Source organism: Microcebus murinus, chromosome 22 (genome assembly GCF_040939455.1).
Source record: "Microcebus murinus isolate Inina chromosome 22, M.murinus_Inina_mat1.0, whole genome shotgun sequence".
Taxonomy (NCBI): Eukaryota; Metazoa; Chordata; class Mammalia; order Primates; family Cheirogaleidae; genus Microcebus; species Microcebus murinus.
In genome coordinates this window covers 8,249,183-8,266,563 of record NC_134125.1, presented here as the reverse complement: position 1 = coordinate 8,266,563, position 17,381 = coordinate 8,249,183, and the positions used below count along the sequence as shown (strand labels likewise).

Genomic DNA, 17,381 nt, shown 5'->3' with positions numbered 1-17,381 from the left:
ACTTTGTAAGAACCTAGAAAGTAAAAATAATGCTTTCAGGAGACTTCAAATTCCAGCCAAGATAAATAGAAAATAGACCGCTCTTCCTTAAAGTATCATAGAATGCGAAATAAAATGTAGAAAGAATGATGCTGTTATAAGATTGCCATTTGAATAGTAATAATTAGGCCAAGAATCATCATAGATGCTAAAAGTAGTAGGTGAAGGTTTGATGAGGAACAGGATATTTACAGTTTCAAATTACCTTCCCACAAAATGCTTAGTAATTAAAAAGGGGAAAATAGTAAATTTGCAGTGGAGAAAAATGTGGCAGACTGATATCATAACCAAGTGATCAACATTATCACCAATAATAGGACAAATGACATGTGCACCAATATGGTATGCTGAGGACACCTCATCATTTCTGGTATTCCTATCAAAACTACATAATCTCTCTGTAATGGTAAGAAAACATAGCACAAACCCAAGTTATGGGATAATCTACAAAATAACTGTCCTGTACTGAACATCAAAGTCATTGAAAACATAGAAATCTAAGGAATTATTCCAGATGAAAGGAGGCTAAAGAGATATAACTAAACATAATGTATGATCTTGGACCAGCGGACGTGATTGGGATAATTGGTAAAATGTGATTAACCTTTTTATGTTAGATAATACTATTATACCAATGTTAATTTCCTGATAATTGTAAATGTATTAAGAAAACTTCCTTGTTCTAAGGAAATAACATGCTGAAGATTCGGGGTTGAGGGAGTACGATGCCTGCAACTCCCTCTCAGTTCAGGAGAAAAATTACAATGCTAAAGCAAACATGATAAAAGTTTTAAAAAGCAGTGCTGTCAAATGCATGGTTTGGAAATATGGCAATGAATATGATAAGAAACAGCTTAAAAACTAAAAGCAGTGAACTCGAGAGGATTTTGGGAGAAGGAAGAAGACAGGGAATTATTTAACTCTTTTTAGCTGTCCTTAGAATGTTTTAGTTGCCTATAATACTCTTGAAAATATTTTCAAAAAGTATATCCATTATAAAACATTTAGAAACTATAGATTACTAACAAAAGTAAAACGAACCAAGCCACTGCTATTTTACTCAAAGTGTAATACAACCAAAGGCGGGTGGGGAGAGTCTTTCTGGCAGGTTGATCCCCACCTTAAAGACAGTTAAGGGCCATAGGACTATTATCCTGCCCAGCTAGGGAGAGGACTACAGAAGCTTCCCTGGATCCTTCTTCTCACCTCTTTGAAGTCCCAAGGGGATGTCAATGCCACCAGAAGACATCCAAGTCTCTAAGCCCCTCCAGCTGCTTTCACCTGAGACATGAAAGTCTGAGTTAACTGACTCTGGTTTTTTTTTTCCCGTCCAGCTTCTTTCAAGATGATGATTCTCAGAGTCCTGGCAAGGATTAGCTGCACAGCCTTATGTAAATCACTGCTGTTCCTATGGCTGGTGGTCCATCTATAACATGGGGCAAATCTTCCCACCTGTCCCACCCCTAAGTTTTCATAAGAACAAATGATCTCAAAATGACGTATGGTGCTAGATGGTCCTGTGCTCAGATAGCAGATAATCTTCTAAGGCTCAACTACTACTCTAAGAATTGAGGCTTTTGAAGAATCTGGTTTTCTCTATTGAGTCGGAGGCATCCCCACACCCCCCAATCATCACCAGCTGCAGCAAGCCTGTCGGTTTCCTCAAGAGTCCAATCTAAGAGAAGAAGACACTAAAACTTGAATGTCTGGCATACTCTGAGCTGACAATGGAACTACCAGGGTTACAGGAATCTCAGAAAAGCCCAGTCCTGCTCACCTCCCTCCATACCCAGGGCCGACTCCAGCCCACTCTGGCCTCCGAGCATTCTCTACAGAGTACACAGGAGAAGGATCCGCAAGACGTAACTGAACTGCAAGTACAAACTTTATTTCTATTACAAGGAAGTTTAATAATAATAGTAAAATAAAAAGAGGGGTAAGGGGCTCTGACACGTGGTTTTCAGAGCAAGCATGGAGCTGAGGCAGAGCCCAGCACAGAGCCCTCAGCTTTCCCCAGTAGAGGGTAGCAAAACAAAACAGTCATGCTCCCAACCAGGAATAGAAGGCAGTGATGCCAAATGCCTAGGAAGCAGCTTAAAACATCCCTCCACTCCACTCCACTCCAGCTCAACTCATTTCCAAAGCCTTGTTCCTAACACAGCTGGCTTGAGCACTTTCCCAGATATACTCCACACACGCCCAAGGCCCAGCCTAGAGTGGGCAGGGGCAGTACCCTGGAGAAGTTACCCAAAAGCCCCCAAATTTAGGCGCCATAGGGCAGAGAATCTACTTTACTAGGGATACCCAGTTTCCAGAACCCTTTCCTCCTTCCACCAGGACCACATAGCACCAAGACGCAATGGTGACGGTAGGTCAAAAGATGGAGCTCTGGTGGACAAGAGGCTGTAACTTATATCTCACTGCTGCTAAAAGGCGGCAGCTAAGGCTGAAACATTTCTCAACAGCCTCCCTGCTAACCCTCCCTCAAACCCTCAAACTTCCACAGCACAATCTCAAAAGACACAAAATGGCCATAACTTAGAAAAAGTTAAAATCCAGAAAATCTCCCCTGCCCAAAGAGCCACAGAGGCGGGGCCTGCACTGCGGCGAGTGCTGCTGTGCACAGAAGGTAGAAACCACCATGTAGGGTCTCTGGAGACACCATTACTCTTCTTCCTCTTCCTCCTCTGCATCCCCAGCTCCCTGTTGTTTGGGGGGCTTTGCCTGTTGAACAACAGAACACAAATGATGTGGCAAGCGAAAGGGCGATATTCCTCCCCTGGAGCCCTGAAAATGTCCAACTTCTAAAAAACCTCATCAAAAGCCAAAGGAACATTCATCTATAACCAGCCTTGCCCCAGCAACTACTGACTTCAAAAACCATATCTGCCCCACCCATGCCCAAGTCCTCCCTGAGCATTATGAGGTAGATCCCAGGTTACCTTTGCAGTTCTGCTGCGGTAGCTGCCAGCTACAGGGGTCACCCGGGTGTTCCTGCCACCTACACTCCTACCACTGAAAGAAAAAGATTGGAAACTAGCTCCTGAGATGCCCATGAGCAAAAGTCAGGAAACTCGGAGGGCACATAAACAGCTGGTGTCAGAGCAAAAGCAACCCTCTGCTAGAAGACAAAACAAACAAAAAAACCCATGGACAGCAAAAGAATATTTTGGAATCAGGTGAAAATACAGGAAAAAGCCACACTCCTCCCCTTCCCATGGATCTTAGTCTTATGCCAGGCCTGGCCAGGGTGACCAGACCTTTTGCCAGTGTTCTCTTTACCTAATCCCAGGCTCCATTCCCAGGCTACTGGTGCTTACCCAGCTCCATATCTCCCTGCAGACCCACTGGGGAAAGTGGGCACAAGGTTTTCTGAGTAGAGATTTCGAACGGGGTGAATCACTGGAACATGGCCAGTGGCCACGGCCCCATTCTGACTGTTTCGATTCAGCCCATGGATGTCCTGGCTGTCTGGGTTGTTGAGCTTCAGTACACAAGGAGGGCTGGCCTGGCACCCAGGTCTGGGGCCTGATGTTGATTTTGACAGTCGGTTAGAGGTAGCTGTCATGTTGTTAATGGGTCTGCTGGGGGGCAGAGGGTGGGTGGGCCCATTAGCTGTTTCCTGCTTGATATCATCCATGTAACCAGAAGACAGGTCTCCTGAGAAGAGAAAATAGCAACAGCTTTAGGGAAAAGCTTACTTTTGCTATAGTGCTGGATTTAGGGCAGGATCAAAAAAATTCTGGATAGAAGACAACTGCTCACCCCTAAAGGCTGCTGGAACCCACATCTCCAGGACAGGGTTGGGACTATTTTATCTACTCTCCACACCTATTATCTGAGTCCTCAAATATAGCCTCCTAGCTATTGAACGACAGTGTGCAGGCAAATCTTGAAAATAGTTTTTTCTTTAAGAAACAGGGTCCTACTATTTGCCCAAGCTGGTGCCAAATCATCATCCCACCTTGACCTCTCCAGCAGCTAGAACTATAGGTGCAGACCACCATATCCGGCTAAAAAATAATTTCCAATTGGCTTTGTAGTGGAGAGGTTTAAAAAGAGTTTACTTGCCTAGTCATAAGGCTCTTAAAGTAATAATGTTTGAGTACCCTAAGCATATTTCAACTAGAAGGAGAGGCCCAGGACAGCTACAGTAAGGTCTGCAAATTATCTATAAATAATCCACTAAGTGTAGACAGGAGACCCACAGGTTATTCTAAGCACTGATTACTAAGTGTATCTTCTGGATATCCCCAAAGCCACTGGGATACAAGCCACACTTGAGGGTAAGCTCAGTCTAATGAGGGACCACAACTAGCCGCAGGAGTATTCAGTCAGACCATAGTGTGCTTGGTAACTCGAGATTCAGGGAACGCCCATGTTAGAGCAGCAGATGAGATATGGTAAGCAGGCCGGAGCCAGCAGTTGAACTGTGGCCTTGGCTCAGCTCTGGCTAATACCCTGGTGTTTGACACGCCTCCTGGGCAGCTCTGGTGAGGTCTCTCGAGGCTGGGAATCCTGTCTCGGAATCCCCTCTGTCCCGTGGTTGTTTGCTGTGGCTGGGCGTTGGTCACACTGGTCCTAAACAAGAAAAATCAGACTAAGTACTTCTGAATTGAGTCATTCCTGAAAAGGGGAACAGTGGGAGGAAAAGGAGGAAGGGCAGGTGGGGTGAGCACACCTCATCGGGAAGAGTGACTTTAGCAACACTGAGAGGAAGGTCCCGGGAACTAAGAGGAAGCACACATCTGGAATGGGCAGTCATTATTCCACTAGCACCTGGGGCACTGACAGAAGCACTTTCTGGTTTGTGCAGGGATCAAAGGAAAGGCTGGTCTCGGGAGCCCAGAAAAGCATTTCTATCCTTCAACGGAGTATTTGTGTGGTTGCTTATTTCCATCTCCCTTAGAAGACAAGCAGTTGGCCAACTAATATATATATATAGAAAAAATGAGCCGGGCATGGTGGCACATGCCTATAGCCCCAGCTACTCAGGAGGCTGAGGCAGCAGGATTGCTTGAGCCCAGAAGTTAGAGGTTGCTGCGAGCTAGGCTGACGCCACGGCACTCACTCTAGCCTGGGCAACAAAGCGAGACTCTGTCGCCAAAAAGAAAAAGAAAAAGAAGACAAGCAGTTATTTACTGCTTGATCCAAAAGCAGAAGTTTTTCCCGAAATGAAATGTATGATGTTCTAACAACAGCTGTATAGCATCAACTATAAAAATGATCCCCATAACAAACAAGATTGGGGAGAAAATATATTTTATGCTAAAAGATGGGACTACTATACTGTAAAAGCTAAAAAAGGACTTCAGATTGTCTAGTCCAACTCCCTCATTTACAGATGTCCCCAGTGAGGCGGAGAGGACCTATCCAAGACAACCATAGAGCAAAGCCAGAACTAGGCTCTCAGGTCTCCAGGTATGCAAGTCTCAAATGCCACCACAATGGTGAAGAGCAGAATGCATCAGTGACCTGAAGGAAACTCTCATCTAAATGCTTCTGGGCAAGACTTCCAGGCCTGCTCAAATAGAGTGCTAACTCTTTTGGTCCTCAGCTAGTGACATCACAGTGTCAGCTGCCAGAAGTTAGAGAAAGTCTGAAGGTACTGTATACCTCAGATAGTCAGCTCACAGAGCATGACCAGAAGCCAAGTGTGTGGATCCCTGGTTAGGTTGGAATGCAACTTAAAGGCAAAAGAAGTAGGGGAGAGACAAGAAAAAAAAGAAAAAGAACAAAGGGGTCCCATGACAGTCCTGCTATAAAAAAAAAAAAAAAAAAAGAACAAAGGGGAAAAAAAAAGGCTAAAGAAGTACTCTGGTTCTAAAGCCTTAGGTTCACTCACAGAATCAGCATGCAGCCAGGTAGAGGGCCTTCAGGGACTCTTACCTGGTGATGGAACAGAACCTCTTCTTCAAGCTGTACCCCACAGAATTCACATGGGATGATGACAGTGTCCTCGACAGAAGGTGAATTGTTCATGCCCATCAAGGAGTCTAACTGGTTGCTTGCAGCCTGTTGCAGAAAGTTCTGGAAGATAACATCAGGTTCTTCCACCCCTCTGGGAGAAGAGCTGCCAGTATTGAACGAAGGTAAGGCACATGAAGGGTTACAGCTTGTCTGTGATTCAAAACACATAGGTTAAAAAAAAGAGGTTAAGGGGAAAAAACTACATTCCAAAAACATTTTCTAGAAGTCACAAAATTTTAATAATGCTTACTACTGGGGAGAGGGGCTAAAAAAGGTCAGGGGAATCCATATAGAACATTCACTTTTAAATATTTCTATGCTATTTTAATTTTTTACTGTGTTCATTTTTTTTTTACATGAATTTGAAAAGATTCGAGATGCTTCCCACAGCCATACAGTAAAAGAGCTCAAATATTCTTATTCTTGTTAATGGATTTTATTATGGTGCTCCCAAACCAAAAACTAGGTGTCTTCAAATATTGTATTATTCCATCTATGGAGGAAAGGTATATTCCACCACCCCAAAGCACTGGGTCTACTTAGTAGTTATGGAAATACCAGATAATGCCAAACCAAATCAGACAGAAAGTATGGAGGGAAAAAATGGTTCCCTCTACCAGGTAATCCTCAAACATATAAACATATAAGGCTATTCTCCAACCATTCCTAAATGTCTCAAGAACTTTCAAACATTCAAAAAATACCTAACACCTTTCATAACCAGGTATTGAGACTCAGAAACTAGGAAAACCCAGAACCTGCCCTCAAGGAACTTAGTCTAGTGGCACAGACCAACTGAGGATCAGGAGACCACATCACAGGGTAACAAGCTGTAAGAGAAGTGGGCACAGACTTCTGGAGAACACACAGGTGGGACTCCTGACCTTGTCCTTGGAGTATCCCTCAGGATGGTTTCCAGAATGCCTGAACCAAGTCTATCAATAGGGGTCTATGTTGTTGGGTGTATTAAGGAGGCAGGGGTAGGCAGAGAAAGTAATGTGCAGAAAAGACCCTTGACCCTTCTAGGGAACTGCAAAGACATTAATAATACAGCTCTAATAAATCAAAATGTGGCACAAAATGAAAGCAGATCACAAGTCAGTCGGCAGAGATGTTCACTAGTCACCACTGTATGGAGGGTCTCCAGGCACGAGAGCACTAGGTCTGCTTGAATAAGCATTACTTTTTCCAAGAGAGTACAAGGATCAGTTTCATAGCCATGTGTCAGTGATGCCATGGTAAAAAATACAGTTGCTACTCCTACCACAAGCATTGTATTAAAATAGTTTGTTCAGAGGCCGGGCGCTGTGGCTCACGCCTGTAATCCTAGCTCTTGGGAGGCCGAGGCGGGCGGATTGCTCGAGGTCAGGAGTTCAAAACCAGCCTGAGCAAGAGCGGGACCCCGTCTCTACTATAAACAGAAAGAAATTAATTGGCCAACTGATATATATATAAAAAAAATTAGCCGGGCATAGTGGCGCATGCCTGTAGTCCCAGCTACCCGGGAGGCTGAGGCAGAAGGATCACTCAAGCCCAGGAGTTTGAGGTTGCTGTGAGCTAGGCTGACGCCACGGCACTCACTCTAGCCTGGGCAACAAAGTGAGACTCTGTCTCAAAAAAAAAAAAAAAAAAAAAATAGTTTGTTCAGGTCGAGTGCGGTGGCTCACGCCTGTAATCCTAGCACTCTGGGAGGCCGAGGCGGGCAGATCGCTCGAGGTCAGGAGTTCGAAACCAGCCTGAGCAAAAGTGAGACCCCCGTCTCTACTAAATATAGAAAGAAATTAATTGGCCAACTAATATATATAGAAAAAAATCAGCCGGGCATGATGGCGCATGCCTGCAGTCCCAGCTACTCGGGAGTCTGAGGCAGTAGGATCGCCTGAGCCCAGGAGTTTGAGGTTGCTGTGAGCTAGGCTGACGCCACGGCACTCACTCTACCCTGGGCAAAAAAGTGAGACTCTGTCTCAAAAAAAAAAAGGTTTGTTTAAGACTTCATGTGGCCTGCAGCACCAACTATGGCCTGCACACATTCCTACTTACAGCCCTCAAGTAATTCACAACACACCTGATGGTCAATCAGCAGTTCCTCTGGGTAGAGCTCCTCACAAAATTCACAAGGCAACATGGTCTCGTCTGCTGCACCTAGGTACCAGGCCACACAGTCAGACTCAAACAAAATCAAACCTGATTTCAACCTTTTATCCCCCACTGGGTTTTTATACATAAAAGTTTTATTTGGTTTGATATTTCTTAGATCTAGCAATTTGTGGGACTGCAAATTCTCAGAGGAAAACCATCCAAGAAACAAACCCTAGGCAAAAACTTCCATTATGGAACAAGACATTTACTTGATAACAATTTCCTGAGCAGCAATGAAGTAGCAGTTTACCCCCTATTCTAAGGAAGAGATTTAAGTTAAGTAATAACCCAAGGCACTAACCTAAGTGTTTTCCAGGTATTATTTCAATCCTTAGCAAAAAGTTATGGGCCGGGCGCTGTGGCTCACGCCTGTAATCCTAGCTCTCTGGGAGGCTGAGGCGGGCGGATTGCTCGAGGTCAGGAGTTCGAAACCAGCCTGAGCAAGAGCGAGACCCCGTCTCCACTATAAATAGAAAGAAATTAATTGGCCAACTAATATATACAAAAAATTAGCCGGGCATGGTGGCGAATGCCTGTAGTCCCAGCTACTTGGGAGGCTGAGGCAGGAGGATTGCTTGAGCCAGGAGTTTGAGGTTGCTGTGAGCTAGGCTGACGCCACGGCACTCACTCTAGCCTGGGCAACAAAGCGAGACTCTGTCTCAAAAAAAACCAAAAAAGTTATGAAGTAGATCCTACATTATCCTCATTTTACAGATGAAGAAATTAAGGCTCATCTGTTACTGGCAAACAGTATCTGGAATATTCCTCCCCATGAAAAATACTCAAAAATGCTACCTAAAATTAACTTACGTGAATAAATAGATTTTAAGCCCAAGATTCCCAAACACGACACCCTCAGTAAAACTGTTAAAAAAATAAGAGGGTGAACAATGGGAAGAGGTAGGGAAATGTGCCTATCTAGGTTTCAGCTCTGGGTAGAAGAGAGAAAAGCTCTTAAGCAACAGTAAATAGAATTGGTCATTACATGGGTTTAAGGTAATAAATCATGTATATATTTTTACATTCATATTTTCATATAAATTCACATTTATGATTTTTAAAAGTCTAAGCCAAAAATTTAAAATTACCTCTATTGGTAGTATCCTTAAGTGCCCACCAGAAGCATATATAAATTCTCTAAGAGAAACATACCAGAAAACTTAATGCTTACTTCGGATATTAGTATTTTCAGACACAAAAGAAATATAGGTATGTTTAACATGTTAAAGAGGAAACTGTAACATGACTAAGGAACGAAAGAGTATTTAAAATATAAGGCACAGGCCGGGCGCGGTGGCTCACGCCTGTAATCCTAGCACTCTGGGAGGCCGAGGCAGGCGGATTACTCAAGGTCAGGAGTTCGAAACCAGCCTGAGCAAGAGCGAGACCCCGTCTCTACGATAAATAGAAAGAAATTAATTGGCCAACTAATATATATATATATATATATATATATATATAAAATTAGCCGGGCATGGTGGCACATGCCTGTAGTCCCAGCTACTCGGGAGGCTAAGACAGAAGGATTGCTTGAGCCCAGGAGTTTGAGGTTGCTGTGAGCTCTGACGCCATGGCACTCACTCTAGCCTGGGCAACAAGCGAGACTCTGTCTCAAAAAAAAAATAAAAAATAAAAAATAAATAAAATAAAATATAAGGCACAATGAGGAAAGGAATTAAACAGAACTCAAATTAGTAAATATAACCAGTGAAGTAGAAACCTCAATGGACTTGTAAAGCAACAGATGAGAAATAAAGAGAAAATTCAGATGGCCTGGGCATGGTGGCTCAAACCTGTAATCCTAGTACTCTGGGAGGCCAAGGCAGAAGGATTGCTTGAGCCAAGAAGTACAAGTCCAGCCTGGGCAACATAGCAAGACCCTGTCTCTAAAAAATAATAAATTTTTTTGAAAAAATGTAAAACATCAGTGCCCATCCAAATAAATTTCTATTAATATTATCAATTTACCTCCTTTAATCAGGCTATGTAACACCCAAACTTAGTTTGATGTTTGGGTCCAGGACTAATTCCTACTCTGTCTAATTCAATAAAATGTTAAGAGGTAACCTATCATTCTTGGAATCAGTATTCATACAGTGGGCAAGAAGAAAAATCATGGCTGATTGGCCGGGCACATCAATCTTAAAATAACACCCTTCAGCCCGCTATTCTAAAGGAAAAAAGCAGCTGGGCACAGTGGCTCACACCTGTAATCCTAGCACTCTGGAAGGCCGAGGTGGGCAGATTGCTCGAGGTCAGAAGTTCGAAACCAGCCTGAGCAAGAGCGAGACTCCGTCTCTACTATAAATAGAAATTAATTGGCCAACTAATATATATAGAAAAAATTAGCCAGGCATGGTGGCGCATGCCTGTAGTCCCAGCTACTTGGGAGGCTGAGGCAGGAGGATTGCTTGAGCCCAGGAGTTTGAGGTTGCTATGAGCTAGGCTGACGCCATGGAATTCATTCTAGCCTTGGCAACAAAGTGAGACTCTGTCTCAAAAAATAAAAAATAAAAAAAAATAAAGGGAAAAAGCTACATACTCAATGGAGATACCTGAGAGACCCTACCCTACCCTCATGAATGAGACAAACTGACAGCTTAAGGAAACAGCATCACCAATGTAGCATTCCTGACAAAACTATACCCTCAATCTAAATATGGGAAATCAGACAAATCTAAATCAAGGAAGAAATTCTGCAAAACTGGCCTGGACTCTTTAAAAATGGCAATGTTGGCTGGGCGCAGTGGCTCACGCCCGCAATTCTAGCACTCTGGAAGGCCAAGGTGGGGGATTACTTAAGCAATCTTCAAGCAATTCTAGACTCCGCCTAGGCCTTCCAGAGTGCTAGGATTGCTTGAGCTCAGGAGTTCAAGACCAGCCTGAACAAGAGCAAGACCCCATCTCTACTAAAAATAGAAAGAAATTAGCTGGGCGTGGTGGCGCATGCCTATAGTCCCAGCTACCCAGGAGGCTGAGGCAGGAGGAACACTTGAGCCCAGGAGTCTGAGGCTGCTGTGTGCTAGGCTGACGCCACGGCACTCTAGCCCAGGCAACAGAGACAGACTCTGTCACAAAAAAATAATAATTATTTCCTGACAATGACACCTATATTGTGTGTGTGCACAGGACAGAATGCTCTTGTTCTTAAGAGACACATGCTGAAGTATTTAGGAATAAAATGTTATGTCTTTAAACTTATTCTCAAATCGTCTGGGGGAAAAACATATAAAGCTGAATGTCGGGAAATATTAAACTTGGTTAATATAGACAAGGAGTATGTGGGCATTTGCTACACTATGACAATTTTTAAAAACAAGCAGCTGAGAAAAGCGACAAATGAAAAAGAATAAAGCAGGCCGGGCGCGGTGGCTCACGCCTGTAATCCTAGCACTTTGGGAGGCCGAGGCGGGCGGATTGCTCAAGGTCAGGAGTTCGAAACCAGCCTGAGCAAGAGCGAGACCCCGTCTCTACCAAAAATAGAAAGAAATTAATTGACTAACTAAAAATATATATATACAAAAAATTAGCTGGGCATGGTGGCACATGCCTGTAGTCCCAGCTACTCGGGAGGCTGAGGCAGGAGGATCGCTTGAGCCCAGAAGATTGAGGTTGCTGTGAGCAAGGCTGACGCCATGGCACTCACTCTAGCCTGGGCAACAAAGTGAGACTCTGTCTCAAAAAAAAAAAAAAAAAGAAAAAGAAAAAGAATAAAGCAAATTATATCCCATTAAAATCTTTCGATTTTATATATGAACTGTATAGTATATGACTTACAAAAACTGTAGAGACAGAGCCTAGTGCAGAATAAGCAAGCCTACCCTTTATGTCACTCAGAGAACTGGGACCACCATGAGACTGGTCTGCCTCATATACAGCCCTCCAGAAGTCCTGCTGTGCTGTGCTGGAGGCCTGGCCTTCATTTTGCAGACTTAGGGCCAGCATGAAGTCCAAGTTTGCACTATCTTCACCACCCTCTTTGGGAGGCTGTCGGCTTCTATTCCTTTCCTGCCTTTCTTGTTCTTCAACTGGAAAAAGAAAAACACCAGCACTTAAGATACATTAAAGATGTTGCCACCTTCAAATCCATGCCTAGCAAATAGTCAAGGTTTATAGGCATCTGGGCAGGAACAAAAATTGCCCAGCTCTGCCAGTACTCTTGGCCCTCTGGTTTTCATAGGTCCTGAACATTAAGTCTGCAATGAGAAAAGGCTCATTATTCTATTTGTATTATTAATAAGCAACACTACTGAGCTATAACTATGAGACAAGCACTGACTATGCTTAACATTTTACATTTATTTTCTGCATTACAGGAAAATGATTTAAAGCATGAGGTCAGATTATCAGAATTCAAATCTCAGCTCTACCATTTACCTACCCTCATATAACTTGTGAGAATTAAATGAGTTAATAACACGTACATCACTTTGCAAATGCCTGAGCACATAACGTATAGGTAAGCATATCAAATCCAAAATTTGAAATACTCTAAAATTCACAACTTTTTGAGCACCAACATGACACTCACAAGAAAAGCTCATTGGAGCATTTCAGACTTTCAGATTTGAGATGCTTAACTGGCAAGTACAATGCAAATATTCCAAAATCCAACAAAATATGAAATCTGAAACACTTTTTCCAATAATTTCAGACAATGGATATTCAACCCATACAAGTGTTAGATATTTACAGCACGGTCACTGTTTTCATCATCAACTCTAACTAAAAACTATAACTTCGGGGATCATTTCTACAGTTTGTTAACTAAAGAAGCTTCTCTGAACATGTAGAGCACTACTGATGGGAATTAAAAAACCCTAACTGGGCCGGGTGCGGTGGCTCACACCTGTGATCCTAGCACCCTGGGAGACCAAGGTGGGCGGATCGCTCACGGTCAGGAGTTCAAAACCAGCCTGACCAAGAAAGAGACCCTGCCTCTACTAAAAATAGAAAGAAATTAATTGGACAACTAAAAATACATAGAAAGAATTAGGTGGGCGTGGTGGCACATGCCTGCAGTCCCAGCTACTTGGTAGGCTGAGGCAGTAGGACACTTAAGGCCAGGAGTTTTAGGTTGCTGCGAGCTAGGTTGAGAGAGCACGGCACTCTACCCGGGCAACAGAGTGAGACTCAGACTCAAAAAAAAGAAAAGCCCTAACTGGAATCCAATAGTATAGAGGTCCTGTTATTTCCATTTTATAGGCAAATTAGCTATTCTTTCCAATGTTACCCAGCTATAGTCCGGTTTCTATACCAAGATCTAGCCCCAAAGCCCTGTTCTCATTTGCCCTGGGATTTTTATACCATTCCAAGTACATTTTCTAATCCCAAGTACAACTCACATAGATTATTCTGAATTGGAAACTGAGCTGCCATATTCCTTTGGTTGGTAGTCCTATTATGGAAAAGGTCTGATTCAAAGGCTCTCAGGGGCCTTCGGGGTAGCCTCATGGGTGGGTCCAGAGTCTCAATTTGTCTGAGAAGTTGGGATGCAATCCAGATTCCATCTTGACCCCAAGACTCATCATATGCATTAGGAGGTATGGCAACCTCATTTCTCTTTTCCTCTCCGTCTCGCCCACAAACTTCAGGGTGAGTCTTCAGATCTTTAACAAGGACGTTGCGCCCACAGGTGCCACATAGCTCCGTCCGGGCACCACAGTAATCTTCATGTTCCTTCAGCTTGAGAATGGAAAGTTCCAAATCACAGTGCTGGCAGAGAGCAAGCCGCAGAGGGCACTCAGTCTCCTGCAAAACAGAGTAATAACGCAGTTAGTATGCACATCTAGGAGAGACTGTGTTTTAGTACCAGGCAAGGAAAGCAAAAAGATCTACTTCAATCTTCTCTGCCAACCCTAGCTTCCCCCTGTCATGCTTTTTTAAGAGTCACAACTTCCCCTTTTGTTCCTGCCAGAAAGTTCTACAAAGGCAAGGAAAATCTTAGAAGAAATCTACTCTGCCACCTTACTATCACATCATTTTGTGCACACATTACAAAGTAATCCAAAACCAGCCAGAGAAGCCCAGGACCAAATAATAAGCAGCACAGCAAGTTAATCATGTCTGTCAAAGCCCTACCAATTTCCCCTCACTATTACTCCAATCCAGTCTTAAGTACCTGGTAAGGAGGAGAAGAGAATGCCCTTTAGAAACACATAGACCTTCAGTTAGCATTTTTTCATGAAAAAGGGGGAAAAAAAGAAACACAGAGACTTTTCTACCTTATATTTGTATTTACCACTGGCTTTAATCGGACCAAATAAGCCAAGAATCACCAATGAAAATGACCCCCAAGAGTATAAACATACTCAGTAAAGGACAAAACCTTTCTACTTAATAGGAAAGTCACTGAAGCATAAGATATAAAGGAATATGTTTACTATGACGCGCACATTCCAAAAATTGGGAGCTTAAATTTAGAACTTTAATATAATATCATCTCACAAGTTTAGATACTTTATAACCACTGTGCCAAAGAGCAAAAATTTTATTTTCATACAAATTAGACTCAAGTTCTATTCTAAATGGTGCGCTAAACATTTTCAGCAGTGTTTGTATATGCATGAAATACCTCTTGCAGGAAACACAAACTGATGAAAGGGGCCTAGGTAGCTGAGGAACAAGTTAAAAAGACATAATTTTGTACATATATCCTCTTTTGTGGCTTTAAAAGTGTATACCATGTAGATAGATGTAATACCAATTGAGAAAGATTTTTTTTAATCTTTTTTAATAGAAAAATATCATTGATCTAACTCCAGAGCAAAAGAAGAAATAATTGCTGGCACATACCACATAATACATAGTAGTACTTTGTTAACAACCCTAAAAAGTGCTAGTAACTCACCAGGACAGCAAACAGAGTAAAAACTACTAAAGAAAAAAAGAAAAAGGAAAAAATTTCAGAACTCTAGACAGCTGTGGTCTAAAATTGTCATGTTCTGGCCGGGCGTGGTAGCTCACGCCTGTAATCCTAGCACTCTGGGAGGCCAAGGCAGGCAGATTGCTCGAGGTTAGGAGTTCGAAAGCAGCCTGAACAAGAGTGAGACTCCGTCTCTACTATAAATAGAAAGAAATTAATTGGCCAACTAATATATATAGAAAAAATTAGCCGGGCATGGTGACACATGCCTGTGGTCCCAGCTACTCGGGAGGCTGAGGCAGAAGGATTGCTTGAGCCCAGGAGTTTGAGGTTGCTGTGAGCTAGTCTGACACCACGGCACTCTAGCCTGGGCAACAAAGCGAGACTCTATCTCAAAAAAAAAACTGTCATGTTCTGACTTGCAGGAATGTTATACAGTGTACTTGTATTTGTATAATGACTGGTATATTACCACAGGACTCCCAGAAATATCTGAGAGAGAACCTAAGACATGTGACAGTTTATTGGAGGTTGTTTTACATAGCAGGTAGATGCTAGAACCAGAGAAATACTCATTGTTAAACCTCAATCATAACTGTCCCCACCCACTGCCCCAGGTGGAGAGGCCTAGTAAAACATCAAATGCTTAGGAAAAAATGGAAGGCCGGGCATGGTGGCTCACACCTGTAATCCTAGCAATTTGGGAAGGTGATGCGGGAGGATAGCTCAAGGTCAGCAGTTTTGAAACCAGCCTGAGCAAGAATAAGACCCCGTCTCTCCTAAAAATATAAATTAATTGACCAACTAAAAATATATAGAAAAAATTAGCCAGGCATGGTGGCGCATGCCTGTAGTCTCAGCTACTCCGAAGGCTGAGGCAGGATTGCTTGAGTCCTAGAGTTTGAGTTTGCTGTGAGCTAGGCTGATGCCAGGGCACTCTAGCCCAGGCAACAAAGTGAGACTCTGTCTCAGGAGTCATTACATTACATTACAAAATCATTACAAAGTAAAAGTAGCAAGATAAGGCCCACACGGTGGCTCGCACCTGTAATCCTAGCACTCTGGGAGGCCAAGGCAGGCGGATTGGATTGCTCGAGGTCAGGAGTTCGAAACCAGCCTGAGCAAGAGCAAGACCCCGTCTCTACTATAAATGGAAAGAAATTCATTGGCCAACTAATATATATAGAAAAAATTAGCTGGGAGTAGCGGCGCGGGGCAGAAACGCGAGGAGGAGGTCGCAGCAAGCAAAGGCTGTGTCTTGGTGGCCGCATCCCGGTGCCCAAAGGCAGCCCCAGTGCACGTGGGGATGGCGCCGAGCTGGGCCTGCTCGAGGGCAAGTGCTCCTACTTCATGGAGCACTTCCGCTGGGGCAAGCCGGTGGGCAAGAAGCAGCGCCCAGTGAGCAGCGCCCCAACGGTGCCGAGGATGAGTCGGCCAAGTCGGCCAACTCCCTCGAGTTCAGGAGGGAGCTGGCACGCCAGGGGCACAAAGTGGTGCTTGGCCCCGATGACACTGCCGAGCGTGAGGCGGTACTGGCCGACCTGGAACACAGCCTGCTGGTGGCAGGCAAGAAGAAGGATGATGGGCCCTACAGGATGGAGCACTTCCGCTGGGGCAGCCCACCCAAGGACAAGCGCTACGGCTTCATGACCTCCGAGAAGACCCAGATGCCCCTGGTGATGGTGTTCAAAAACAGCATCATCAAGAATGCCCATAAGAAGGGCTAGTGAGGGTGCAGTGGGACACAGGGACTTCCCTTCCCAGGAAGTCAACCCTAAAGCTCCCTGCCCGCGCCCACCCTGCTGCTGCAGATATTCAACCTCTTAAAGCTGTCTGTAGTTAAGAAATAAAACCTTTCAAATTTCAAAAAAACTAAACCAAAACAAAAATATTAGCCGGGCATGGTGATGCATGCCTGTAGTCCCAGCTACTTGGGAGGCTGAGGCAGCAGGATTGCTGGAGCCCAGGAGTTTGAGGCTGCTGTGAGCTAGACTGACACCACGGCACTCACTCTAGCCTGGGCAACACAGCAAGACTCTGTCTCAAAAAAAAAAGTAGCAAGATATTTGTGAGATATTTTTCTCTGAGCTATGGGGTTAGAAGTGCTCCTTTCCTTTCCCTTTCCCCTTCCTCTCTCTCTTTCTATCTATCTATCTAGAGACAGAGTCTTGCTTATCTATGTATGTATGTATGTATGTATGTATGTATGTAGAGACAGAGTCTCACTTTGTTGCCCAGGCTAAAGTGAGTGTCGTGGCATCAGCCTAGCTCACAGCAACCTCAAACTGGGCTCAAGTGATCCTACTGCCTCAGCCTCCCAAGTACTGGGACTACAGGCATGCACCATCATGCCCGTCTGATTTTTTTC

The 17,381-nt window shown here is 43.9% G+C and overlaps 1 protein-coding gene and 1 pseudogene across 6 annotated transcripts in view; one reads left to right on the top strand and one right to left on the bottom strand.

The window, feature by feature from the left end:
- Positions 1-1,906: 1,906 nt before the first annotated feature.
- Positions 1,907-17,381, bottom strand: part of TRAFD1 (TRAF-type zinc finger domain containing 1) — a 29,900-nt gene continuing 14,425 nt past the window's right edge. For all 6 annotated transcript variants that reach the window (XM_075996581.1, XM_075996580.1, XM_075996575.1 and 3 more), the window contains 8 exons: positions 13,494-13,899; positions 11,970-12,176; positions 8,075-8,151; positions 5,929-6,159; positions 4,500-4,620; positions 3,360-3,699; positions 2,982-3,054; positions 1,907-2,763 (listed from right to left, as the gene is read on the bottom strand). In XM_075996581.1, the coding sequence (XP_075852696.1) occupies positions 2,704-2,763; positions 2,982-3,054; positions 3,360-3,699; positions 4,500-4,620; positions 5,929-6,159; positions 8,075-8,151; positions 11,970-12,176; positions 13,494-13,899 (1,515 nt within the window). In that variant the 3' untranslated portion in view covers positions 1,907-2,703. The remainder of the gene's footprint in view (positions 2,764-2,981; positions 3,055-3,359; positions 3,700-4,499; positions 4,621-5,928; positions 6,160-8,074; positions 8,152-11,969; positions 12,177-13,493; positions 13,900-17,381) is intronic.
- Positions 16,215-16,885, top strand: LOC105878680 (pro-opiomelanocortin-like; annotated as a pseudogene).